This window comes from Xenopus laevis, chromosome 3L (assembly GCF_017654675.1).
Source record: "Xenopus laevis strain J_2021 chromosome 3L, Xenopus_laevis_v10.1, whole genome shotgun sequence".
Classification (NCBI taxonomy): Eukaryota; Metazoa; Chordata; class Amphibia; order Anura; family Pipidae; genus Xenopus; species Xenopus laevis.
Genome location: NC_054375.1, coordinates 8,260,238 through 8,287,432, shown reverse-complemented (window position 1 = coordinate 8,287,432; position 27,195 = coordinate 8,260,238). Strand labels below are relative to the sequence as shown.

The 27,195-nt window shown below is 43.7% G+C and overlaps 3 protein-coding genes across 7 annotated transcripts in view; 2 read left to right on the top strand and 1 right to left on the bottom strand.

The window, feature by feature from the left end:
• The window catches only part of LOC121400953 (interleukin-17 receptor A-like), a 1,044,048-nt gene that overhangs the window by 747,182 nt on the left and 269,671 nt on the right, over positions 1-27,195 (bottom strand). The window lies entirely within an intron of this gene.
• LOC121400965 (translation initiation factor IF-2-like) overlaps positions 16,224-27,195 on the top strand; it is a 59,590-nt gene continuing 48,618 nt past the window's right edge. Inside the window, exons 1-5 of the mRNA XM_041585324.1 lie at positions 16,224-16,360; positions 16,701-16,770; positions 16,870-16,909; positions 17,036-17,123; positions 17,219-17,272. Of these exons, the coding sequence (XP_041441258.1) occupies positions 16,328-16,360; positions 16,701-16,770; positions 16,870-16,909; positions 17,036-17,123; positions 17,219-17,272 (285 nt within the window). The 5' untranslated portion in view covers positions 16,224-16,327. The remainder of the gene's footprint in view (positions 16,361-16,700; positions 16,771-16,869; positions 16,910-17,035; positions 17,124-17,218; positions 17,273-27,195) is intronic.
• Positions 17,468-18,958, top strand: LOC121400997 (histone H3.v1-like). 2 transcript variants are annotated; one of them, XR_005966019.1, is made up of 2 exons: positions 17,468-18,256; positions 18,829-18,958. XR_005966019.1 is itself a non-coding variant. In XM_041585379.1 (2 exons), exons 1-2 carry the CDS (start codon positions 17,607-17,609, stop codon positions 18,365-18,367), a joined length of 672 nt encoding a protein of 223 aa, XP_041441313.1. In that variant the 5' UTR covers positions 17,468-17,606; the 3' UTR covers positions 18,368-18,703. The 2 variants fall into 2 exon arrangements, 1 of the variants encoding a protein (XP_041441313.1); XM_041585379.1 differs by lacking the exon at positions 18,829-18,958 and having other exon boundaries at positions 17,468-17,650; positions 17,740-18,703.

The following is a 27,195-nucleotide window of genomic DNA, read 5'->3' as shown; positions in this document are numbered from 1 at the left end:
ACCTGCTATCCCACAGTCACACTCCTTCCAGAGGACTATTATCCACTGTTACTATAGGCACCATCTCTCCCTACTATACCTGCTATCCCACAGTCACAACTCCCTTCCCAGAGACATATTATCCACTGTTACTATAGGCACCATCTCTCCCTACTATACCTGCTAATCCCACAGTCACACTCCCTTCCCAGAGACTATTTATCACTGTTACTATAGGCACCATCTCTCCCTACTATACCTGCTATCCCACAGTCACAACTCCCTTCCCAGAGACGTATTATCCACTGTTACTATAGCACCATCTCTCCTACTATACCTGCTATCCACAGTCACCACTGCCCTTCCCAGAGACTATATCCACTGTTTACTATAGGCACCATCTCTCCCTACTATACCTGCTATCCCACAGTCACACTCCTTCCAGAGACATTATCCACTGTTACTATAGACACCATCTCTTCCTACTATACCTGCTATCCCACAGACTATTCATCCCACTGTTACTATAGACACCATCTCTCCCTACTATACCTGCTATCCACAGTCACACTCCCTTCCAGAGACTATTATCCACTGTTACTATAGGCACCATCTCTCCCTACTATACCTGCTATCCCACAGTCACCACTCCCTTCCAGAGACTATTATCCACTGTTACTATAACACCATCTCTCCCTACTATACCTGCTATCCCACCAGTCACACTCCTTCCCAGAGACATTATCCACTTACTATAGGACCATCTCTCCCTACTATACCTGCTATCCACAGTCACAACTCCCTTCAGAGACTATTATCCACTGTTACTATAGCACCATCTCTCCCTACTATACCTGCTAGCTCACACTCCCTTCCCAGAGACTATTTATCCACTGGTTACTATAGGCCACCATCTCTCCCTAACTATACCTGCTATCCCACAGTCACACTCCCTTCCCAGAGACTATTATCCACTGCTTACGGTAGGACACCATCTCTCCCTACCTATACCTCTATCCCACAGTCACACTTACCTTCCCAGAGGACGATTTATCCACTGTTACTATAGACATCATCTCTCCCTACTATAACCTGCTATCCCACAGTCACATCCCCCCAGAGACATATTATCCCACTTGTTTACTATAGGCACCATCTCTCCCCTACTATACTGTATCCCACAAGTCAACACTCCCTTCCAGAAGACGATTATCCACTGTTTACTATAGACACCATCTCTTCCTACTAATACCTGCTATCCCACAGTCCACACTCCCTTCCGAGGACTATATCCACTGTACTATAGGCACCATCTCTCCCTACTATACCTGTATCCCACAGTCACACTCCCTTCCCAGAGACTATATCCACTGTTACTATAGACACCATCTCTCCCTACTATACCTGCTAGTCCCACAGTCACACTCCCATTCCCAGAGACGATTATCCACTGTTTACTATAGACACCATCTCTTACCTACTAGTAACCTGCTATCCCACAGACTATTATTCCCACTGTTACTATTAGACCACCATCTCTCCCTTACTATACCTTGCCTATTTTCCCACAGTCAACACTCCCTTCCCAGAGACTATTATCCACTGTTACTATAGCACCATCTCTCCCTACATATTACTGCTATCCCCACAGTCACATTCCCTTCCCAGAGACTATTATCCACTGTTACGTATTAGACACCATCTCTCCCTACTATACCTGGCATCCACAGGTCACACTCCCTTCCCAGAGACTATTTATCCCACTTATTACTATTAGGCACCATCTCTCCCTACCTATAAACCTGCTAATCCCACAGATCACCACGCCCCGTCCCAGAGACTAATTATCCACTGTACGTAGGCACCATCTCTCCCTTACTATACCTGCTAGCCCACAAAGTCACACTCCCTTCCAGAGACTATTATCCACTGTTTACTATGAGGCACCATCTCTCCCTACTATACCTGCTATTCCCAAGTCACACTTCCCCTTCCCCAGAACTATTATCCACTGTTACTATAGACACCATCTCTCCTACTATACCTGCTATCCCACAGTCCACACTCCCTTCCCAGAGGAGTTATTAATTCCCACTGTATTAACTATAGGCACCATCTCTCCCTACTATACCTGCCTATCCCACACATACACTCCCTTCCAGGCAGACTATTTTCAAAACTGTTACTATATGCACCATCTCTCCCTACTAATACCTGGCTATCCCACAGTCACACTTCCCTTCCAGGAGACTATATATCCACTGTTACTATTAGACACATCTTCTCCCTACTATACCTGCTATCTCACAGTCACACTCCTTCCAGAGACTATATACACTGTTACTAATAGACACCATCTTCTCCCTGACTATACCTGCTATCCCACCAGTCACACTCCCTCCCAGAGGGACTATTATCCACTGTTACTAATAGACACCATCTCTCCCTACATATACCTGCTATCCCACAGTCACACTCCCTTCCCAGAGACTATTACCCACTGTACTATAGGCACCATCTCTCCACCTACTATACCTGCTATCCCACATGTCACACCTTCCCAGAGAGACTATTATCCATGTGTTATATAGACACATTGTCTCTCCTACTATAACCTGCTATCTCACAGTCACACTCCTTCCAGAGACTATTAGTACACTTGTACTATAGACACCATCTTCTCCCTACTTATACTGCTATCCCACAGTCACACTCCCTGTCCCAGAGGACTATTATCCCACTGTTACTATAGACACCACTCTCCCTACTATACCTGCTATCCACAGTCACCACGCCCTTCCCAGAGGTATTATCCCCAATGATTTGCGGTGGCGTTATTAAGTTATTAAACACTAATGGCATATAAAATGACACATTGTGAGTTGCATATGCAGTTTTCGTGAGTTCCCCAATCGCATGGCAGATCTGGGAAAATCAGCCAGGGCAGACAGATATTAGATCTGTTGTCAAAACAAAGAGAATCTTTATGGCCAAAGGAACAGAATTGATGCGATGGTGGCATCATTATCCATTTAGACAACAGCTACTAATGCTTTTTTAAATGGGGTGTACCTTCCAAAACTTAATTGAAAAGTCCCAAATTTCTTTTTAAACTTAGCAGAAAATCAAAATTCCCATTTGAAATAAGGGCCTCATCTGTTCTCTACGGAAATAACGATTCTTATTTCCCAGGGTGACATTATGGACTAACGCCTCCATTAAGTAATTGGTCTTAATTAAGGCGTTTTGAAAATGATTTTTCCTAATTATATGTTTAATAATTGGCTGTCACCTTCAACGAGAGATTGGTGGTGTCCAAGTAGTATGGGGCACCATGATTTCTCTGATGGCAGACCTGGGAATAGTAAGGGAAGGGGCAATGGTGGGGCATCGCATTGTAATAACATTATAGAGGTGCAGGCTGCAAGGATTCTGGGAGTGACATGGGGCACTTCCACAAATTTAGGGGATTATTCATAAATTGGCAGAGGCGAGTTTACAATGCAAGAGGCTTGAGAGATATGTCCCTGCAAACGACTTTGTCTCGTTCTCTGCCCAACAACAAATTAAAGGTGGCTGCGCAATTATCCAGAGCATGTTATGGATTATCAGCCCAGTGACACCATTAGCTGCTGAATATGATGACGGATGTGACTTATGTTTCTCCCCGCGCTAATGAGCAAACAAAGCAATTGCTCTTCATACAGAGCCGCCAGCCAGTAATGAGCACCCACATGCTGTGTCCCTTATTATTCTTGTATTAGGATAGATATATGGATTAAAGATGGAGGGCAACATGATGGCCACTCTTGGGGCAGAAGAAAAATTAAGTGAAGGATAACCCAAAAACGAGGAAGGTCTACAAGTTGGGCAACTCAAATACAAAAAGTAACAGCTGCCACGTTGCCCCACTGGAGCCTTCTTCTTGCCCACCCTTCTCTTACCCTACTGTAACTATCATGCCCTGCTATTGTCATCTTCCCCTGTTCTCACATCATACCTTATTGTCACCATGTTGCCCTGCTGTCTCCATCTTGTCCTACTGTGGTCATCTTCTTTCTCTTTGTTCTTGGTCTTGCCCTATTGTACCCATCTTAGTCCATTCTTCATCCTACCCACTCTCTCCATCTTGTCCTGCAGTGCCCATCTTATCCCACTGTCTCTATCTTGCCCTACTCTGCCCATCTCACCCTACTGTCTCCATCCTTCCCTGCTGCACCCATCTTTATCCTACTGTCTCCTTGCCCTGTTGCACCATCTTACCCTACTGTCTCAATCTTGCCTTGCTGCACCCATCTTGCCCTGTTGCACCCATCTTACCTTACTGTCTCCCACTTGCCCTGCTGCACCCATCTCACCTTACTGTCTCCATCTTGCCTTGCTGCACCCATCTTACCTTACTGTCTCCATCTTGCTTGTTGCGCCCATCTACCCTACTGTCTCCATCTTTTCCTACTATGTCCATCTTAACCTACTGTCTCATCTTTTCCTACTATGTCCATCTTACCCTACTGTCTCCATCTTTTCCTACTGTGTCCATCTTACCCTACTGTCTCCATCTTGCCTTCCTGCACCCATCTTACCTTATTGTCTCCATCTCGCCTTGCAGTAACCATCTTACCCTACTCTCTCCCTCTTACCTTACCATCTCCTTGCCCTGCTGTGCCTCTCTTGCCCTACTGTCCCAAACAATTTCCACATGGGAAATTAAACCAACCTTTGATAAATCTGCCCCAGCATGTCATATACTTTATTCACAGATATTAAAACTCTGTTCCTACCTGAGCCTGGTGTTAAACATTATATCTGATGGGAAGATTATTTATGTTCTTGGAACATCCTATTAAAAAAACTGTATTTTTTATAAGTATTTTCTCCCATGATGACATTACAAATCTAAAAGACTGGAAGCAGCATTTGGTGGAGGAACATTTGTCTATTGGTTTGATTTTGGACAAAATGTTTGCTGGGACTTTAGAAAGCAATTGTTAAATGATTTATTAATCTTTCGAGTCAGGGTGGAGATTTGTCCCCAATGGGGCAATTATTAGGAATTAATTTAGATAGAAGTTGAACTTGATCATCATGAGTCTTTGTTTGAGCTGTAACTACTGTGTAAGAGTAAAGAAGACATTCACATGGTCTATCATTCATTTCTTCACATCTTACTTGTGTTAATTGCACAGTCAGCGGAGAGATAGTTAAGAATGAAGCAATTAAAGTTTCTGGTTACGCTGACGAATAAATCCTATTAGTTTGGTCTTTAGGGGGGTCTTTAGTGGATCTATTCCACCCAATGATAGGAACCAACGAACAATGTGAGATGTGATTCCTCTTAGGTTACGCGCATGCTTTCCTAGTGCAAGACACTCAGGGATCAGTCTAGAGGGAGTCTTTCCATCCAAAATTATAACCAACTCTTGCTATCCCTACATTTTAATGATTTTCTCTGTCCTTGTGGGTGGTGGGATGGGAAAATCAAAGTTCAAAGCTGATAACCGAGGAGAGTATAAATTTGGTAAAAAAAGGGGACAAAGCAAAAGGGGTAAAACTGAAAACTAAGAAGGAATGGCATGAAATGAGAGATTTGTTGGCCAGGTTGGGGCTAAAGGGGCTGAGATTTGTACATGGGATGGGGGGATTGAGAATAGAGTGGCACATGGAAATAAAAGAAAGAAAAGAAAGAGGGAAGATTTTTTCTGGGAAGAAGGTTTAAACTGGTCCTTGGGATGGGGAATTGGGGACCAAATGGCACAGGGAAAGAGGGAAGATTGGCTTATGAGAAGAAGAGGAACATGGAGGAGACTGGTCCATGAGATGGGGGGGATTGGGGGCCAAATGGCACAGGGAAAGAGGGAAGATTGGCTCATGAGAAGAAGAGGAACTTGGATGAGACTGGTCCATGGGATGGGGGGCACGGGGATAAGGGAAGATTGAATCATAGGAAGAACAGGGTTGAGTCTGGTCCATGGGGGGTGGGGAGTGCAGTTTGGCTTATGGGAAGAAGAGAAAGAGGGGTGGGACTGGAGCATAGGATAAGGGAAAAGGGGGCTTTTGCCACATGGGTAGAGGAGGCAAATGGCAGACTGGGAAAGCATGGCATACGGAGAAGATGAAAGACAGCAGAGGGCCCAAGGAAGCCACACAGTTACTGTAGCTATTGGTAGGTTAGGGTCAAGTTTGGGTTACATTTTTTTTATTCAACCTCATCCCCCCCCCCCGTGGCATAACGTGTCAAGCTGGGACCAACAGCCAAATATTTTTTCAGGGCCCCCACCACCTGCGATAACTAGTTCCCTTAGTCAGACTTACCAGCTTTCGCAAGCAGAAAAGGGTGTGGGAGGTGGAACCAAACAGCTGGGCGTAACATTGTGCCCCTCTGTCCATAGTAAACGAGCCCAAGACACATAATTGTCACATAACTACAAAATGCTTTTAGCAGCAGCTACAAAAATCGCTTCCTCCTTTAGGGACATCCTTGAATGTGCAGTAAATAAGGTTAAAGAAATTCACTGTAAAACCCATTTTTCTTTCCAACCTCCGTCCCTCAGCCTTGTGCCACTTTGTATCTAGAGCGCTGGATTTATGGGGCAAGCGGTGGCCAGTGAGTTACGGGCAGCCCCACCAACTGCACATTTCTCCGCTTCCCCTCCACCGTATCTCCGGCTCAGAGGTTTTATTCATGGAGCACTTTCAAGCCACTTCACAAGGATTTATATGAGCCACAGAAAAGGCGATTGCCGTCTTTTATTCTTGAGTCTCTTGATCGGCCTGGGAATAACGACCGACCTGATGGCTTGGGAATCTCAGGCAGAGCAGATGGAGAAGGCGACACGATTTATATATTCGGTGGCGAAAGGCACTTATTAACCCCTTAATAAAAAGCTGCGTCTGCGATGGGTCATTTGAAAGGCAAATGCGACTGGGGAACAGAAGGGAAAAGCCCAGAGGGAATCGACTGGGAGAATTGCAAAGCATTAACTCAACAACATGACTCCCCCGGAACAATTGGATGCTCCCGTTCTCATTCATAGGCACAAACCATCGCTCAGAGCGTATTCATTGCAGCCTCAGGGGCTGCTCAGCTAGCAACAACTGTTGGTTGAAGGACAAGCGTATTCTATAAATAAAAAGGCCAAACATGTACAACTATCTTATGAATATATATCTATTGCCTATTTATAAAGAGCCTGCTCGTGTAGCTCTGTTTTGGGTCGGTGAATTTGACAAAACATTTTCATGTCCTAACCAGTAGATGGCAGCCTTTTTATAATAACTGACGTTGACTAACCAAATGCCAGCCATTCACTGACTGTCCCAAGATCTTTAGGAGAAACAAGGATGCTAAATAGAGTCACAGGCTGATTTTAATTAAAGGGGAACGATCGTGAAAATGAAAATTTATTATAAGCTTCATCAGATTGAAACTTTCTAAATACAATCAATTAAATATTCTGCATTGTTTCTGAAATAATCACGTTTATCTTCACTTTTCCTCTCTCAGCATCTGTTTCTCCTCATTCTGTCTTCATGCAGGAGTTGGGTGTCAATGATCCAATATATCTTTTGCCTAGAAGATGTATCAGAGCTCACTCTATTAAAATCACCAGACATCACGTCTCTCTACATGCAGGATTATTTTGTTAGATTTTTATTGTACTGGAATCAGTTATTTGAGTGACATCAGTTAGGAAAGGGAGCCCCCCTATAAGATATATTGGATAAATCATCTGACACCCAACTGCTGTATGAAGAGAGAAACTAATGCAGAATATTTAATTGATTGTATTTAGAAAGTTTCATATTTTAGTATGATGAAGCTTATATTAAATTTTCATTTTCAAGAAAGTTCGCTTTTAAGGTGAAAAACATAAAAACATAGGAAAATTCCAGAAAATTTACATCCACATGGGGTATTATACATGGAATTGGCTCTGTATTTATCCTACTGTGTGTTCTGGGGCATTATACATGGAATTGGCACTGTATTTATCTGCTGTGTGTTCTGGGGTATTATACATGGAATTGGCACTGTATTTATCCTGCTGTGTGTTCTGGGGTATTATACATGGAATTGGCACTGTATTTATCTGCTGTGTGTTCTGGGGTATTATACATGGGATTGGCACTGTATTTATCCTGCTGTGGGTTCTGGGGTATTATACATGGAATTGGCACTGTATTTATTGGCTGTGTGTTCTGGGGTATTATACATGGAATTGGCACTGTATTTATCCTGCTGTGTGTTATGGGGTATTATATATGGAATTGCCACTGTATTTATCTGCTGTGTGTTCTGGGGTATTATACATGGAATTGACACTGTATTTATCTGCTGTGTGTTCTGGGGTATTATACATGGAATTGGCACTGTATTTATCTGCTGTGTGTTCTGGGGTATTATACATGGAATTGTCACTGTATTTATCCTGTTGTGTGTTCTGTGGTATTATACATGGAATTGGCACTGTATTTATCCTGCTGTGTGTTCTGGGGTATTATACCGTATTTACTCGAGTATAAGCCGACCCGTGTATAAGCCGAGGTACCTAATTTTACCTACAAAAACTGGGAAACCTTATTGACTCGAGTATAAGCCGAGGGTGCATTCCAGTACACATGAGATGCAATGCGAGAGAGAGGGAAACAAAAGAACTTGACATTCCATACTCTTATTGGGAGTATATGCTGTTGAACAATGACCAGACAGGGTTATAAGTCACTAGGAGGACAATGTTAATCTGAAACTCAGCAGCTATTGCAACTACAACTCCCAGAATCCTTTAGTGATTCAGACTAGCAAAGGCTGCTTGGAAATGCAGTATATAGTTAAAAGTTATCTGGCTGAGCCATGCTAACTACAGGTGACTTCTTGCCCTGCGGCTACTGCCCCCTCCCCCCCAGCAAGGCCTGTAGCAGCTACCGGTACTCACATGTAGCTCACATGGGCTCCAGTGGCTTGTCTGGCTGCGTGCTGGGGGCATCCACATTCTCTGTCGGCGTGTCGGCGGCTGTTGCGGGTCCGGGTTTGGGGCGGTGGAGGAGCCACTGTCTCACCAGTGTTGCGATGCGGCTGCTCCTCATTCTCCGTGCTGCTGTCGCATGTGTCATTTCGCTGGCGGGTTCCGGTGGTGGCAGGTAGATGGGGGCAGGGGCGGGAGCAGTTGCCCTGTAGGGTCCTGTCCGATGGGCCCCACTGTGGTGGCAGATCGGGTCCCCTGGCCAGGCGCCGTGCAGCTTAGCAGGCAGCAGGCCCTGTGGTGAGCGGGAGGACTGACAGCTTGAGCCAGCCAATAGTCTGGTGAGCTAGGGCAAGAGGCTGCCAGTTGGTTCGCTGTGTGGGCGGAGCTAGGCAAGTAGTATAGGGCCAGTGGGATGAGCGCGCATGGGAAGCCACTGCCGCATGGAGGAGATTACATGAGCACGCTTCAGGTGATTGTGCACATCAACCCGAGTATAAGCCGAGGTACACTTTTTCAGCACATTTTGGATGCTGAAAAACTCGGCTTATACTCGAGTATATACGGTACATGTAATTGGCCCTGTATTTATCTGCTGTGTGTTCTGGGGTATTATACATGTAATTGTCACTGTATTTATCCTGCCATGTGTTCTGGGGTATTATACATGGAATTGGCCCTGTATTTATCCTACTGTGTGTTCTGCGTATTATACATGGAATTGCCACTGTATTTATCCTGCTGTGTGTTCTGGGGTATTATACATGGAATTGGCACTGTATTTATCTGCTGTGTGTTCTGGGGTATTATACATGGAATTGCCACTGTATTTATCCTGCTGTGTGTTCTGGGGTATTATACATGGAATTGGCACTGTATTTATCCTTTTGTGTGTTCTGGGGTATTATACATGGAATTGGCCCTGTATTTATCCTGCTGTGGGTTCTGGGTATTATTACATGGAATTGGCACTGTATTTATCCTGCTGTGTGTTCTGGGGTATTATAAATGGAATTGGCCCAGTATTTATCCTGCTGTGGGTTCTGGGGTATTATAAATGGAATTGGCCCAGTATTTATCTTGCTGTGGGTTCTGGGGTATTATACATGGAATTGGCCCTGTATTTATCCTGCTGTGTGTTCTGGGGTATTATAAATGGAATTGGCCCAGTATTTATCCTGCTGTGGGTTCTGGGGTATTATACATGGAATTGGCCCTGTATTTATCCTGCTGTGTGTTCTGGGGTATTATAAATGGAATTGGCCCAGTATTTATCCTGCTGTGGGTTCTGGGGTATTATACATGGAATTGGCCCTGTATTTATCCTGCTGTGTGTTCTGGGGTATTATAAATGGAATTGGCCCTGTATTTATCTGCTGTGTGTTCTGGGGTATTATACACGGAATTGGCACTGTATTTATCTGCTGTGTGTTCTGGGGTATTATACATGGAATTGGCACTGTATTTATCTGCTGTGTGTTCTGGGGTATTATACATGGAATTGACCCTGTATTTATCTGCTGTGTGTTCTGGGGTATTATACATGGAATTGGCACTGTATTTATCCTGCTGTGTGTTCTGGGGTATTATACATGGAATTGCCACTATATTTATCCTGCCATGTGTTCTGGGGTATTATACATGGAATTGGCACTATATTTATCCTGCCATGTGTTCTGGGGTATTATACATGGAATTGCCACTATATTTATCCTGCCATGTGTTCTGGGGTATTATACATGGAATTGCCACTATATTTATCTTGCCATGTGTTCTGGGGTATTATACATGGAATTGCCACTGTATTTATCCTGCAGTGTGTTCTGGGGTATTATACATGGAATTGGCCCTGTATTTATCCTACTGTGTGTTCTGGGGTATTATACATGGAATTGCCACTGTATTTATCCTGCTGTGTGTTCTGGGGCAATAATGGATTTTTCCCTGGGATACTATAAATGCATCTCATATACGTTGGTTCAGGAGTTATTAACAGGCAGCTGCTGCTTTCAATAGCAAGTACATTTACAAATAACTTTAAACCCATTTTTGGGAGCAGTTTTGTTATTTTGTTTCAATACGCAGCCTTCTACAGTCTCCACTTTTATCCTCCGTCGCGCTGCTCTGATTCGTAGCCGGGCTGCCCCCTGCCTGGCGCTGCCCCCTTACATTTCATGCACATTAGCAAAAAGAAATGAGCCCATTAAAAGCAGCACAAAAATCGGATAACCTCCCTTATACATTATTAATGGCTGCCAGCTTACGGCAAAGCGATTTCACTTGTTTATAAACCTGCTGCTGGCTGCAACGCACGTTGGACCAGAGGGGGCAGAACTTTTTTAAATATAATTTTTCATAATCTGTGCACTCCTTCTATTCCTGCCTTTATTATCATAATCACTAATAACATAGAAAGTGACAACGGAATAAAAGGAAAGGAGGCTTCCGTAGATGAAATAGAATGGGGCAGTTATTTGCCCCCAAGTGCCAGTGAATTGCTGGGGAGTAACAAAGTTCCTGTGTAATTCTCGTATACGTCTTCTCTTTCCTTGTTGGCGCTATTTATACGATGCAGCCCAGCAAAGCCCCGATCAGCCTGTATAATGCTCAATAACTGTTCTACTGGGAAACAACGCTGCCCCAATCTCTCCATCGATCTGCTGCAGAAAAGTCAATCACTGGGCAAATTGGTTTTCGACAGCAACTTATTACTCCATTAAACTATTCCTGAAGTGACATTGCTAAACTAATGGAAAGGTTCTACTCACAGATAATATTCATTCTATTACTCGGAGCGTTCATGGTATTTATAAAGCTTTGTACAAATGTTGTGGGGCAAAGCTATTATCCCCACCGTTACTATAGGCAACATCTCTCCCTACTATACTTGCTATCCCACAGCCACACTCCCTTCCCAGAGACTATTATCCACTGTTACTATAGACACCATCTCTCCCTACTATACCTGCTATCCCACAGTCACACTCCCTTCCCAGAGACTATTATCCACTCTTACTATAGGCACCATCTCTCCCTACTATACCTGCTATCCCCACAGTCATACTCCCTTCCCAGAGACTATTATCCACTGTTACTATAGCACCATCTCTCCCTACTATACCTGCTATCCCACAGTCACACTCCCTTCCCAGAGACTATTATCCACTGTTACTATAGGCACCATCTCTCCCTACTATACCTGCTATCCACAGTCACACTCCCTTCCCAGAGACTATTATCCACTGTTACTATAGGCACCATCTCTCCCTACTATACCTGCTATCCCACAGTCACACTCCCTTCCCAGAGACTATTATCCACTGTTTACTATAGGCACCATCTCTCCCTACTATACCTGCTATCCCACAGTCACACTCCCTTCCCAGAGACTATTATCCACTGTTACTATAGGCACCATCTCTCCCTACTATCCCACAGTCACACTCCCTTCCCAGAGACTATTATCCACTGTTACTATAGACACCATCTCTCCCTACTATACCTGCTATCCCACAGTCACACTCCCTTCCCAGAGACTATTATCCACTGTTACTATAGGCACCATCTTCTCCCTACTATACCTGCTATCCCACAGTCACACTCCCTTCCCAGAGGACTATTATCCCACTGTTAACTATTAGGCACCATCTCTCCCTACTTATACCTGCTATCCCACAGTCACACTTCCCTTCCCAGAGACTATTATCCACTGTTACTATAGACACCATCTCTCCCTACTTATACCTGCTTATCCCACAGTCACACTCCCTTCCCAGAGACTATTATCCACTGTTACTATAGACACCATCTCTCCCTACTATACCTGCTATCCCCACAGTCACACTCTCTTCCCAGAGACTATTATCCACTGTTACTATAGGCATCCATCTCTCCCTACTATACCTGCTATCCCACAGTCACACTCCCTTCCCAGAGACTATTATCCACTGTTACTATAGACACCATCTCTCCCTACTATACCTGCTATCCCACAGTCACACTCCCTTCCCAGAGACTATTATCCACTGTTACTATAGACACATCTCTCCCTACTATACCTGCTATCCCACAGTCACACTCCCTTCCCAGAGACTATTATCCACTGTTACTATAGACACCATCTCTCCCTACTATACCTGCTATCCCACAGTCACACTCCCTTCCCAGAGACTATTATCCCAGTTACTATATAATCCTACATTTAAATCACAGTTATTGACTCCATTTCTATCCACGGGGCAGTGATTGACTGTAAAATATGCTGTTCCCTCTCATAAAGTATAACACAAGGCAGATTTATAAGAGACAACAATACAAACCCTGTAATTCCCTGGAGTGGATGCAGAAACATCAAACCAGTCTGTGAGTGTCCCAGCGTATACAGAAACCTCAAAACACACACACACCATATAATACAACATTCAGGTTACGTTATAGTAGTATATATGGAGTGAATAAAAGTAAGTACAAGGCATAGAACGTGTAAATTTGGGGCAGAGGGGAGGAGATTTGAAATCTTACTTATTACAGAGGTTAATGGAAATACAAACTAAGGACTAGGCAGCCTCAAGGGTTAAATTCGGGGTTTTGCATAAGCTGTAATTTTTAGCGCATGAGAAATCTAGTAGGGATCGCAAAAAATGAATTCATTCATTTTGATATTAAAAACTTATAATTATTACTTATATGAAATTAAGCACCTAATCTGTTATATAAGAGCGATTATATCGCAAAGTAGAAAACTTCTAATGAAAAAAACCCACAATTGCTTTACAACAGGAAATGTAGTAACAATTTGTAATTTATGAACTTTATGATACATTTAACTAATATGAAGTAGTGATGTGCGGGTCGGGTTTTTCTCCGCACCCAATGCCTGACTTTCTTCTTCCCTTTATAGATCCAACCCGTTGATGATGTCACAAAAAGGGGCGGGGTGAGCAGGCGCACAGATATAAAGCCGGAAGTTGAAGGTGGGGTGCGGGGACGGCCTGAACCAGACCAACCCGCAAGTCCCCCAGGTATTGGGCTGGCCGCACATCACTACTATCAAGTCTTTTAACTAGATTGTTTTTAATCATTTTTTCAATGTATTGATAATTGCCATGTTAATTGATAGAATAGAAAATAGAATAGAAAATACGGCTCTGACTCACCGCGAGCCTTCTTTGCAATACAGGCGGCCCATGGATCTGTCTCTGGGAGCTGGATTCTCTTGGCGTCCCACGCCTCACTGAATAGGAAGAAGAAAAGACAAAGTTTCTGCTCACCGGAGTGTTTTAACATCCAAAATCTTTATTGATCCATAATAACGGACATGCTCACGATTAAGGCCGTCTGCGCCCGAAACGCGTCGCATAGTTAGATTGGTGGGAGTTTAATAGACAAAGAGGATATAGCCGCTACGGGTGCTGGATATATTTGTATATATAATTTGTGTGCTATGAACAACAGCAGCAGCACTGATTGGAACCCTGGCTGATGAATGTATGGATCCAACAGACTCAATAGGCCACACATACAAAGCAATGCTCAGTGTACTTAATAGGCTGTGTATGTACTGCACATCTAATTAGAAATAAATGTCATATAAACCTCACTCATCAAAAGGGGACACTTGCCCTTTAAGAGCAGGAAACAGAGGTGACTTCACCCTGGGGATGTGACAGTTGGTTCAGTCCGTTGGTTGGCCCTGTGGTGAGAGGTAAGTGGACTTTCCCTCTGGGAGACTTCTTGTCAAAAAACTTTATTTTAGGGCAAAAAGAGGCAGGAATTTGGGCAATGTTTTCCCCCCAGACTAGTGGGTGTTGCGCCTCTCACTGATTTTAGTGAATTTGGAGAATTTCCCCCTAAAGTGTGCTTGGGAGGAGCCTTTAATCTTAGTGCTGGTTGGGAGACACAGACCAGGATTTGGCAGTTATACAGGACTGTCAGCAAATATTCACATTTATTAATGAAGGGAACATTTGGGGACCCCTGTACCTCACCATAAGCTGCTTAATTTGTGTTCCCAGTACTGACAGGCTCCTTCGAGATTTGCCCCTCTGCCCCCTGGTATCTGCCCCCAGCCCTGCTCTTATGTACCAACATTGTAGCTAAATACATGTTCCCTTTATCCAAGTCTGGAACTAGGGGTGGGAAGCAGAGGCACGTGCCATGGGGACAGTAGGGGGTGATAGTAAATGAGTGGGGGACATACAGCAGGTCCCATAGAAGAGAGGTGACTTTACCCATAGGGATTTGACAGTTGGTTTTGTCCGTTGGTTGGCTCTGGGTTAAGTGTATATTCTCTCCAAGACATTTTTTTGCCAAATATCCCTTAAATTAGTGAAAAATTAGATAGTTGGTGCCCCCCAGTCTGTAACTAGGGGTGGGAAGCAGAGGCACGTGCCATGGGGACAGTAGGGGGTGATAGTAAATGAGTGGGGGACATACAGCAGGTCCCATAGAAGAGAGGTGACTTTATCCATAGGGATTTGACAGTTGGTTTAGTCCGTTGGTTGGCTCTGGGTTAAGTGTATATTCTCTCTGGGGTTATTTGACAAATAACTTTTACTACAATAAAGAAAAAGGGCCCAGGACCTGACAAAGCTCAAGTTTAGGGGACAATAGATCTCTGCCTTCCTCTGTATTATATAGGAAATATTAAGCGCTAAATTCATTAACTTGCCTTTTTATTCTCTTTTCTATACAGATTGCTACAGAGCTTTTCCTGCTTTTTTTGGACTGTGATTTTGCTGTTACACCTGCCTGATAACACCTGGGTTTATTTTTGGCTTCTCCATTGTTCAGTCACATCCATCTTCATCTGAACAGTGTAAGAGAGAGCCAGGGGATCCTTAGGGAGACCCCCTTGGGGTGCCCCGGCCTTGTGCCGCCCCCAATTTATTTTTTTAACATCGGAGAATCTTCTTGAAGAGGTAAATCTTGCAAATTCAACTGATTCAGCACATGATTTCTTCTTCAGCAAATCTGCCCTAAATTCACTTGAGGGGGTCCCACGTGGCTTTGTGCATATGAGCCCATACGGTTACTGTATATGGGATTTATAAGAAGCCAATCCATCGCTATCAGCAGCATTAATAATACAAATAGGGGAATATACATAAGGAAATAATTGCCTTTAAGTTTACTTTTAGTATGTTATAGGATGGCTAACTCTTAGCAACTTTTCAATTGGTCATCAATTGGTTTTTTTTTTTAAAGCTGCTGAATAAAAAGCTAAATAACTCCGAAACCACAAACAATAAAAAATGAAACCCAAGTGCAAATTGTTTCAGAATATCACTCTCTACATCATACTAAACGTTTATTTAAAGGTGAACAAACCCTGTAACCGTGACTTCATTTTGCCTGATTGTGTCCATTTGTCCCTTTAGGTGTCGACGATGGAGGAGATAACGATCAAGACATCTCTCCTGGTAATGCCTCAGTGTAAAATAAATCCTCTCTCATCTAAACTGCTGTTTCCCTTTCACTCTTCTATATAAGCTCTCCTTAAGCAGCTGTCTGTCTGTCTGTCTGCACTGCTTCCTTTTATACATACAGGTGGGAGCTGCCATACCATTTGCCTCTGTGCGGGTAGAACTGACATCCAGGAAAAACAACCACTTTTTTCTGAATAAAATCACCTTATTCCTGCAATGTTTGCCCCATAGAAACCCTTTTCTGTCTCTATTCTCCTCAGATCCAGACTGACTGTGAGCAGCATTTAGAGCCATTTAGTATTCTGTCCCTAATGCTCTTTCCTTTCACTTACAGCCGCTGTACGTCGTCCTGGAGGACTTCAGGGAGGAAGACACCGACTTTAAGGCCCTTGCCTCTTATTACGGTAAAATCCTATTTTATTTATCAGTTCCTACGTTTTATTATATGTGAATTCCTTCCCCCCTTTAGCTCAGTATTTAACATAAATGTGTTTTTCCCACAGAACATCACTACCGGGTCCACTACGGCAAGAACGTCGTCCTGTAAGTAAAACATAAATGCTCTTATTACATGTTGGGAATCATTTGCTATTGCCCCAGGGGTAAGTGCAAGGGCAATAAGGCTGGAAAATGTTTTTATTAACGCTCAGTGATATTTTTCTTTTTCAGAGAGGACTTTATTCTTCGATATTTCAGCGACCCGAGGACGACGCACAGAGACAACATTTATGAGTACTGGGTGTTGATCCATTATCTGGTATGTAATGCAGAATAGATGTCTAGATAAATAAAGATTAAATGATATTAGATTGCCAGCTCTTGTGTAACACTGCTACTTTCTTTATGTTACAGGAAGTGCTCGAGAGGGAGTGTGTCGCCCTCTACAGTGAAGAGTTGCTGCCTCCTGTAAGTGTCACTATTATTATTATTACAGGAGAGGTTATTATTCACTGTGTGTCTCTATAATAATTATATTATTAACATTGACTCTCTCCTTCCACAGGAAGCATCATCAGAACACTGGAGATGGGGGCAGCATGTCGAGTATCTGCGGCTGCAGAATGTAAGTTCCCCCGTCACATGGGAATCCCACACCCTCACTGCCCTCAGCGTATAAAGGTACTATTAGCAGCACATATACAGACATAATCATAACTGTCTCCTTTCTTTCCCCTTTGCTCCTATCCTTGTGCCTCCCCTGCACCCGCAGACTATCCAATGGCACCTTCACCAGCTTGCCATGACGCTCTGGGAGAGGGAGCAGAAGCTGCAGGAGGCTGCTGGGTATGTATTTTGCACTAAATACTTTCAATTACGTTTACTGCCACTTTACAATAATGACAATAATGACATTTATTTCCCTTCAAATCTAGTGAGGAACAAAAGGCAAGTCCTGCAGCTGAGGGAGAGGAGGAAGAAGCTCATGCAGTGGAGGAGGAGAAGGAAGAGGGAGCTCCTGGAGTACAACAAGCTCCTGCTGCGGAGGAGAGAGAAGATGGAGCTCCTGGAGAAGAACAAGCTCCTGCAGCGGAGGAGGAAGAGCAGAGAGAAGAGGGAGCTCCTGGAGAACAAGCTCCTGCTGCGGAGGAGAGAGAGGACAGAGCTACTGGAGAAGAACAAGCTCTTGCTGCGGAGGAGGAGAAGGAGGAGGAGGAGAGAGAAGAGGGAGCTCCTGGACAACATCAATCTCCTACGGAGGAGGAGGAGAGAGAAGAGGGAGACCCTTGGGAACAACAGGCTCCTGCACCGGAGGAGGAGAAAGAAGAGGAAGCAGCTAAAGAACAAGCTCCTGAGGTGGAAGTGACCATCGAAGATCCTTCGGTGGTAGAAAGGCCGACCCTCCGAAAACGGGTCAAGAAGGCCATAATGAAGAGGCTCCGCAGGGTTTGGGTAATGTATCAATTTACTGACAATTACCCTTCTTCTAGAGATACCTCATGTTGTCCAATGCAGCTCCACTTTACTTCCTGCTCTTCTGAGCATTTTCAATCAGAACAATAGAAAGGAAGTCATACACCCTGTCTGTTGAGCCCGCAGGCTGATCACTTTGAGGGCGCACCCAATAGACCAATGTTTGGCTGCCTTTAGGGTGTAAGAGGTTGCTGACAGGGATCTAAGTCTGCAGATAAAGTGTTGATTGTATAGTAGGCCAATAACAGGGGAGGCAGGTAACTCTTACAGGGCTGCTGGACATCTGGCTTAGATATCCACCTTTGGAAATGGGTTGCCACTGGCTAATGGACTGGCACCAGCTGATCAAAGAGTATAAAAGAATAAATGGCACAGGCTCAGACTGAGATTCATAAGAGGCCCTGGCATTCCATGTGTAGAGAGACCCAAACAGTCCCCAAAGGCCCAACAAATAGTGCGCTCTTAAAGCAACACTGAGCCTTTAATATCATAAAGAAACAAGTGTTTGTCTTTATTCTTATCTTAACATTTTCTAAATCTTTTCTTTTCAGCATTCCACCCAAAAACTCACCTGCTGCCGCCGACCCACCACCATGGCCTGAATCCTTTCCTTCCAACCTACCTATCCCGAGAGCGTATGTCTGTGTGTGTCTGTCTGTTATGTACAAGAGGGAGAGTAGGGGTTGTGTATAGGAGGGAGAGTAGGGGGTTGTGTATAGGAGGGAGAGTAGGGGGTTATGTACAGGAGGGAGAGTAGGGGTTATGTACAGGAGGGAGAGTGGGGGTTGTGTATAGGAGGGAGAGTTAGGGTTATGTATAGCAGGGAGAGTAGGGGGTTGTCTACAGGAGGGAGAGTGGGGGGTTGTGTACAGGAGGGAGAGTGGGGGGTTGTGTACAGGAGGGAGAGTGGGGGGTTGTGTACAGGAGGGAGAGTGGGGGGTTGTGTACAGGAAGAAGAGTGGGGGTTATGTACAGGAGGGAGAGTGGGGGGTTGTGTACAGGAGGGAGAGAAGGGGGTTATGTACAGGAGGGAGAGTAGGGGGTTATGTACAGGAGGGAGAGTGCGGGGTTGTGTAAAGGAGGGAGAGTGGGGGTTGTGTACAGGAGAGACAGTAGGAGGTTGTGTATAGGAGGGAGATTAGGGGGTTGTGTACAGGAAGAAGAGTGGGGGTTATGTACAGGAGGGAGAGTTGGGGGTTATGTACAGGAGGGAGAGTGGGGTTTATGTACAGGAGGGAGAGTAGGGGGTTATGTACTGGAGGGAGAGTGGGGGTTATGTATAGGAGGGAGAGTTGGGGGTTATGTACAGGAGGGAGAGTAGGGGGTTGTGTACAGGAGGGAGAGTGGGGGTTATGTACAGGAGGGAGAGTAGGGGTTATGTACAGGAGGGAGAGTGGGGGTTATGTACAGGAGGGAGAGTAGGGGGTTGTGTACAGGAGGGAGAGTAGGGGGTTGAGTATAGGAGGAAAGGAAGGGGGTTGTGTATAGGAGGGACAGTAGGGGGTTGTGTACAGGAGGGAGAGTAGGGGGTTGCGTATAGGAGGGAGAGTGGGGGTTATGTACAGGAGGGAGAGTGGGGATTATGTACAGGAGGGAGAGTAGGGGGTTGTGTACAGCAGGGAGAGTAGGGGGTTGAGTATAGGAGGGAGAGTAGGGGGGTTGAGTATAGGAGGGGGAGTAGGGGGTTGTGTACAGGAGGGGGAGTAGCGGGTTGTGTACAGGAGGGAGAGTAGGGGGTTGTGTATAGGAGGGAGAGTAGGGGGTTGTGTATAGGAGAAGGTTGAGGGGGGGGTGTATAGGTGAGGGGTGAATAGGAGGTGGGGGTGTATAGGTAGGGGGCCGGGGGGGTCTAGCCATGATCCAGGGTGTAGAACCGACTGCCGTTTCTAGGAGTCAGGAAGGAATTTTTACCTTCAGTGCAGATTGGCCCCCATAGCACTCTAGGGTTTTTCTCCTTCCTCTGGATCATCCACTGTTAGGGAGGCCCAAATATAAATTGCCTATTAATTGTAATAAATCCTGTGCTCACCGCCAGGTTTCCCCATAAATATGTCTCTGTGTTTTTCTTTAATCCCTATGGTGAATATTGAGGGAAGGGGCTCCTGTGCCTCGTTCTACTAAAGATGACTGAGCGGTTGTGTGAGGGTAAAACTGGGTGGTGGTGCTGATACAGGGGTTTAGTTGAAGAAGGGAATGGGTTAATATCTCTGCAGGGTTAATTGATTAATATGTACATGACGGGGCTGAAAGACATAGGGACACATACTGATCTCTAATTATTGGAGGGGACTAGAATATTGCTTTACTCCATAGGCCACAATGTAACAGCATTTCCATTCAAGTCCAAGGCCCCTTTCTTAACACTGGAATTCCATCCACTTCCCACCAGCCTATTGTCACTATACCAGACATTTAGTATATGAAGGAGCTTGATATTGGCCAATGACTAAGCTGGATTTGTTTTTGGGTACCACTTTCTCCAGGTTATGAGACGTCCTTTTGGGTTGGGGGGTTCCTGCTAAAGCGATTGAGTTAAAAACATTGGTGGCCTGGGGCACTAAGAGTTAAAAACATTGGTGGCCTGGGGCCCTAAGAGTTAAAAACATTGGTGGCCTGGGGCCCTAAGAGTTAACAACATTGTGGCCTGGGGCCCTAAGAGTTAAAAACATTGGTGGCCTGGGGCCCTAAGAGTTAAAAACATTGGTGGCCTGGGGCCCTAAGAGTTAACAACATTGTGGCCTGGGGCGCTAAGAGTTAAAAACATTGGTGGCCTGGGGCCCTAAGAGTTAAAAACATTGGTGGCCTGGGGCCCTAAGAGTTAAAAACATTGGTGGCCTGGGGCCCTAAGAGTTAAAAACATTGGTGGCCTGGGGCCCTAAGAGTTAAAAACATTGGTGGCATGGGGCCCTAAGAGTTAAAAACATTGGTGGCCTGGGGCCCTAAGAGTTGTAAGTGGAACTGAGATAACCCCTCGGAAGTTCATGCAAATCACCTGGTTTTCCACTTGTCCATTAAAGGGGTTGTTCAGCTTTCAGTTAACTTTTAGTAGGTTATAGAATGGTGAATTCCATGCAACTTTTCAATTGGTCTTCATTATTTACTTTTTATTGTTTTTCATTTACCTTTTTTTCTGATTCTTCAGAATTTTCAAATGGGGGTCACTGACCCCATCTAAAAACAAGTGCTCAGTAAAGCTACAAATAATCTATTATTGCTCTTTTTGTATTACTCCTCTTTGTATTGAGGTCTCTCCTATTCATATTCCAGTCTCTTATTCAAATAAATGAATGGTTGCTAGGGTAATTTGGAGCCGAGCAACCCGATATTGCGAACTGCAAACTGGAGAGCTGCTGAATAAAAAGCTAAATAACTCAAAAACCAGAAATAAAAACCAATGGCAAATTGTCTCAGAATATCCCTCTCTATATCATACTAACAGTTATCTCAAAGGTGAACAACCCCTTTAAGTTAACTTTTAGTTTGATATATTGGTTTTCACTTTTTATTATTTGTGGTTTTAGAGTCATTTAGATTTTTATTCAGCAGCTCTACAGTTTGCAGTTTCCACAATCTGGTTGCTAGGTTCCAAATTACCCTAGCAACCATGCACTGATTTGATTAAGAGACCGGAATATGAATAGGAGAGGCCTGAATAGAAAGAGGAGTAATAAAAAGTAGCAATAACAATACATTTGTAGCCTTACTGAGAATTTTTTTTACATGGGGTCAATGACCCCCCATTTGATATCTGGAAAGCATCAGAAGAAGAAGAAATAATGAAGACTAACTGAAAAGTTGCTTAGAATTGTTTGTTCTATAACATACTAAACGTTGAAGTAAACTTGAAGTATTAACTTTAATATGAAGGCCCCACCTTACGGTAGAGTACCCCCACCCACACCCACATTTTTACCTACCTGACCCGCAACTGCCTGATCTGCAAACTGATCCGCGACTCGCTGACCACCATAAAGCAGGAAGTTGCTGGAAATGGGAAGTGACGTCATCAGAAGTGGGCTAGGCAGAAAAAAAAAACATTTTTAAAAACTTTTTTTTTTGTATTTTTTTTTGCTTATTAGAATAATTGTCACATGACAGGTATACATACGGAGTGGTATAACACAGTTCCACCAGATAATAAAGCACAGGCAATCCTAGGTTAAAATATTACCCAGGGGAGGAGATGAACTCCACTATGCCCACCCGTAGTGCCCACCAGTTGTTAAGGGGTGTTTACCCATTATCATCATTTCCCCGAGAGGACAAGGGCGGTGTATTTTGCTTTACCGTCCAGTACTGCCAGATAAGGGGGTTTTTGTCCAAGAGGCCTTTTTTGACCATTATTGCTTTTTCCATTGCTGCTTGATCTTTCATCACTTTATGCCATTCACGCACCAATGGGGGAGAGGAGTCCTTCCAATGCAAAGTAAGCCCCCTTCTGGCTTCAAACAGGGCTTTAGCAATAAAAGTTTTAGTATAAAAGTTCAAGTTGGTATTCAAGTCCAATGTTAGAAGACATGACCTGGCTGTGCAATTACTCCACCCAGGGATTCCTCTGGTCAACCACACACTCCCTCCCAGTAATCCTTGAGCTTTGGGCAACTCCACAGGGTATGATCCAGGGTGGCTATCTCCTCATTGCATCTCAAACATATTGGGGAATGCAGATCTTTCATTACATATAACCTCTGTACCGTATAGTAGGCTCTGTGTATTAGGTACAGCTGCAGCATACCGTGCCTCAGTCACATAGAAACCATGCTAGGTGTGGCCAGCACCCAAGACCATTGGTCATCCGTGATCACCCCTAAGTCATCTTCCCAGGCTTCCCTGGAGGGGATTATAGAGTCTCTGTGGAGAGGCTTATGCAACATTTTGTACAGGGAAGATACTTTTCTCTTTTTAGCAGGATCTACTAAGAGATCTACCACTGGGGAGTTGGCAATGGAAATGTTGTCCCTGGTGGATTGTCTTGTCAGGGCAGTACCAACCCTATGGTGCATGAGCCATTGGGATTGGGGGAGCTGCGTTGTGGCCTGCGACTCTTGCAGGGGTCTCACCCTACCAGACTCCCATACGTCTCCTATCGTGGTGAGGTTTAGCATCTGCCAGATTTTCGGAGGGTTTATGGAGACCAGGTGCGGGAATGTATTGCTACCCCAAATGGGCGTTTGCGGGACTAGGTGGCTGAACTGAATTGTACTATGTGCCGTTCGTAGGACTTTGGCTTGCACTATGATTACTGGCGAGGATGGTTTAGCAGGTTTTTTGACCAGGAGGTCTTGCCACGGGGAATCTAAGTTCCCGGTTATTAATGCCCAAAGATTGTACAGAGGTGGAGAGATATCCTGGTGTATCATAGGGGAGATATGCGTGAGTTGGGCACCTAAAAGATAAATGGAACATTTTCTAATTGGACCAGTGTTGTTAGTGGAGTACCGCAGGGCTCTGTACTAGGTCCCTTGCTTTTCAACTTGTTTATTAATGACCTGGAGGTGGCCATTGAAAGTACTGTTTCTATTTTTGCAGATAATACTAAATTGTGCAGAACTATAGGTTCCATGCAGGATGCTGCCATTTTCATATTTGGGGTAATTTATCTTGATACTCAATAGTATGTGGGACATACAATGCTGCAGGGTGGAACTTTTGAGGTGATTTTTGGAAATGCCACCAAATTTGCCAAATTAAGGAACATTTTGCAGCTTGGTGCTTTGGAGTAGAAAGACATGCATACCCAATTTGGATTCATGAGAATCTGTACTTTCCGAAAATATATGGTTTTCTGGGGTGAACTTATTTTTTCTACCTTTGCCCCCCAAAAACTATGTAAATGTGTTGATTTTGCAGTACCTGAAATGACAGACCATATGGGGGTCTTCCTTTTGGGGCCCCTATATGCCACGTGCTTGGGTACACCTATACATATTGGGCATCAAACTGTTCAGAGGACCCCAGGCTTTCATATTTGGGGTGATTTACATTGATGCCTAATGATGTGTGGGAGATATGATGCTGTAGAGTGGAAGCTTTAAGTTCATTTTTCAAAAAATTCACCAATTTCTATAAAACATTACAACTTTAGGAAACAATTGCAACTTGGTAGTTTGGAGTACAAATATATATTTACCCTAATTTTTGATTCACCAGAATCTGTTCTTTATAATAATGGGTAATTTTCTAGGGTAAACCTACTGTTATGTTTGGCCTTGAAATCAGAAGTATGCCATTTGGGGATCGTTGCTTTGGAAATTTGGTAGTGTACTGCTTGTAGATTTTGATCTATACAAGTGAGAAATCTCAATAAAACTATATATATATATTTGGTATTGCCGCGTTCAGGAGACATAGACCTTTCTAAATCGGCTGTGTTCTCGTACATAAAATAAATGATGTTTCTGATATATGTGATTGTTCTTTGTGAAACATGGTTTTTTTTTCATTTTATTAGACACTTAGAAGCCTATATTTCTTTACAGAAGTAGAATTACACCAAAATTCTTGCATATTGTGAAAAAAACAATATATTGTTTTCCTGGGTAAACTAAAAGACTCCCCTAGGAAAGGCCCTTAAAGTGAAAGAGTGCAAAATATCTAAAAACTGCTTGGCAGTAGATGTTCGCATCTAGGACAAAACGGCTGGCAGGGAAAGGGTTAAAGATTTTGCTTTACTATAATACACAGAGATAACACAATGGAACACTAGTGACATCTAGTGGTTGAATTTTATTATGACATGCACTTAAATTTATATTGTACTAAGTTTGCACCAATCACATTAATTATGTCATTAATGACGTCATCTTGGCGCCCTTTTTTGAAAGTTTTTTTGTATTTATATGACCACCCGTTCACTTACAATTTATCCTTGATAAAGGCCCCAATGTGGGCCGAAACGTTGGATACACGAGTGATATGAAAAATAAAACGAATTCGAACACTTCCAAATCCGGTGTGCTGGTCCATTTTGAAGGCTACATATTTCTTTAGACCATAGCACCCACGAATGTAACAGCAGAAAGAGTGCAGGTACTATCTGAACATTTATATATATATATATATATATATATATATATATATATATATGTATATGAAAGTGTGATGCAGCTAGCAGCATAATGTCATAATGTTCTGTTCTGAGTGAGAGAGTGGAGATGAATTCTGGTAGCTCGGTGCAGAGGGGAAAGGAACTATGGCAGCGCAGAAGAGAGCTAAGACCCCAGACAAGATACTGTAGGTATATTATGCTTTCTAATATTCCACACATCCCATTCCATAGCCGTCCTCCACAGGTCCAAAAAGATAAAAACATTTCCTCAAAGAAGTTGTTCACCTTTAAATATTAACTTTTAGTGTGATGTAAAGAGTGATATGATGAGACAAATTGCAATTGGCTTTCATTTTTTATTATTTGTGGTTTTTGAGTTATCTCGCTTTTTATTCAGCAGCTCTCCAGTTTGCAATTTCAGCCATCAGGTTGCTAGGGTCCATATTACCATAGCAACCATACATTGATTTGAATAAGAGACTGGAATATGAATAGGAGAGGGTCTGAATAGAAAGATGAGTAAGAGAAAGTAGCGATAACAATAAATTTGTAGCCTTACAAAGCATTTGTCTTTTTAGATGAGGTCAGTGACCCCAATTTGAACGCTGAAAACGCTGAAGGCAAATAATTCAAAAACTATAAAAAATTAGCCATTCTATAACATATTAAAATTTAACTTAAAGGTGAACAACTCCTTTAACCCCACCATTGCTGGTCCAACTGTTTATAACCTCCTCAATTAGCCAGCAGCAGTCAGTAACTTAACCCCACCATTGCTGGCAGAAACCTGACATCATCCGTCTCCCCAAAAGTGACCCTGGGGTGCCCCAGGACCAGGTTTGTCAGGATGAATGAAATTCAGTTGTTAATCGACTGCCATGGATGTTCCCAGCTGGTTCCCAGGAACATTCCTCTGGACCATAGCCTTCCTAATCACCCAGACCTGTGGGAAAACTAGAGTCGAGGATATTTGAAATAACAAATTCCTCTTCTCCGTCCACCAAAACTGGTCGAGGAGGCAAATGCTGCTGGGAAGGAAATCTGCTGTGGATATAAGGTTTGAATAGAGATACGTGAAAGACAGGATGGATCTTAAGAGAAAGTTCTAGGCGATAAGTCACAGGGTTGATTTGAGTCGCAATATGGAAGGGTCCCAAAAATCTGATGTTTTTTGCTGATAAGCAAACATGATTGTCTGCAACATAAGTGTATTTGTCTCTTCTCTTAGAATTGGTGTTTGCAAAATTAGAAGAATGCGAAGAAATTCAAGCGTTTTCCTTAATGGAAGAAGATCTTCCTGACATGTATCCTATGTTGCTCCAGACAATGGGAGAAAACCAGGATATCATCCAGACATACTATGATAAATTGACCTAGGAGATCACGGAAGATATTGTTTTCATAAAACAGAAAAGTGGCAGGAGCATTGCATAATCGGACTGGTCTCACTAGATAGTCAATAGGCCATAGTGAGTTTGAAAAAATCTGTTTTCCACTCTTCTCCAAAACAAAAGGCACCCATACACATGCAGATAGAAGATGCCGACAGATTAAGTTGGCAGCTTTTTGCCCAGTGTATGGGGCACTCCGACGGGTTTCCCCGATCAAAATATGTCCGAAAGTCCCTCCGACGGCCCGTTTTTCCTCATTATGATCCGATCATTGAGCCCTAAGGCCCACGATCAGATCAGCAGATATTGCCAACCTCAAGGTGGGAATATCAGAGAGAGATTTGCTCATTTGGTGACCCTGCCAAACGAGTGAATCTCCATATTTAGGCCAGCTTAATCGGAATTAGGTTATAGGCCCCATTTATGTCCACCTTAGTAAAGATTTAAGCTGTGCTCAGCCAATCAAGGAGTTGGAGAAT

Excerpts from the sequence above, each read along its gene's own strand:
- LOC121400997 (XM_041585379.1), top strand. The coding sequence starts at position 17,607 with ATGACGCTCTGGGAGAGGGAGCAGAAGCTGCAGGAGGCTGCTGG. Across the intron at positions 17,651-17,739 it reads AAGCTGCAGGAGGCTGCTGG|TGAGGAACAAAAGGCAAGTC; the intron begins GTATGTATTTTG and ends CTTCAAATCTAG.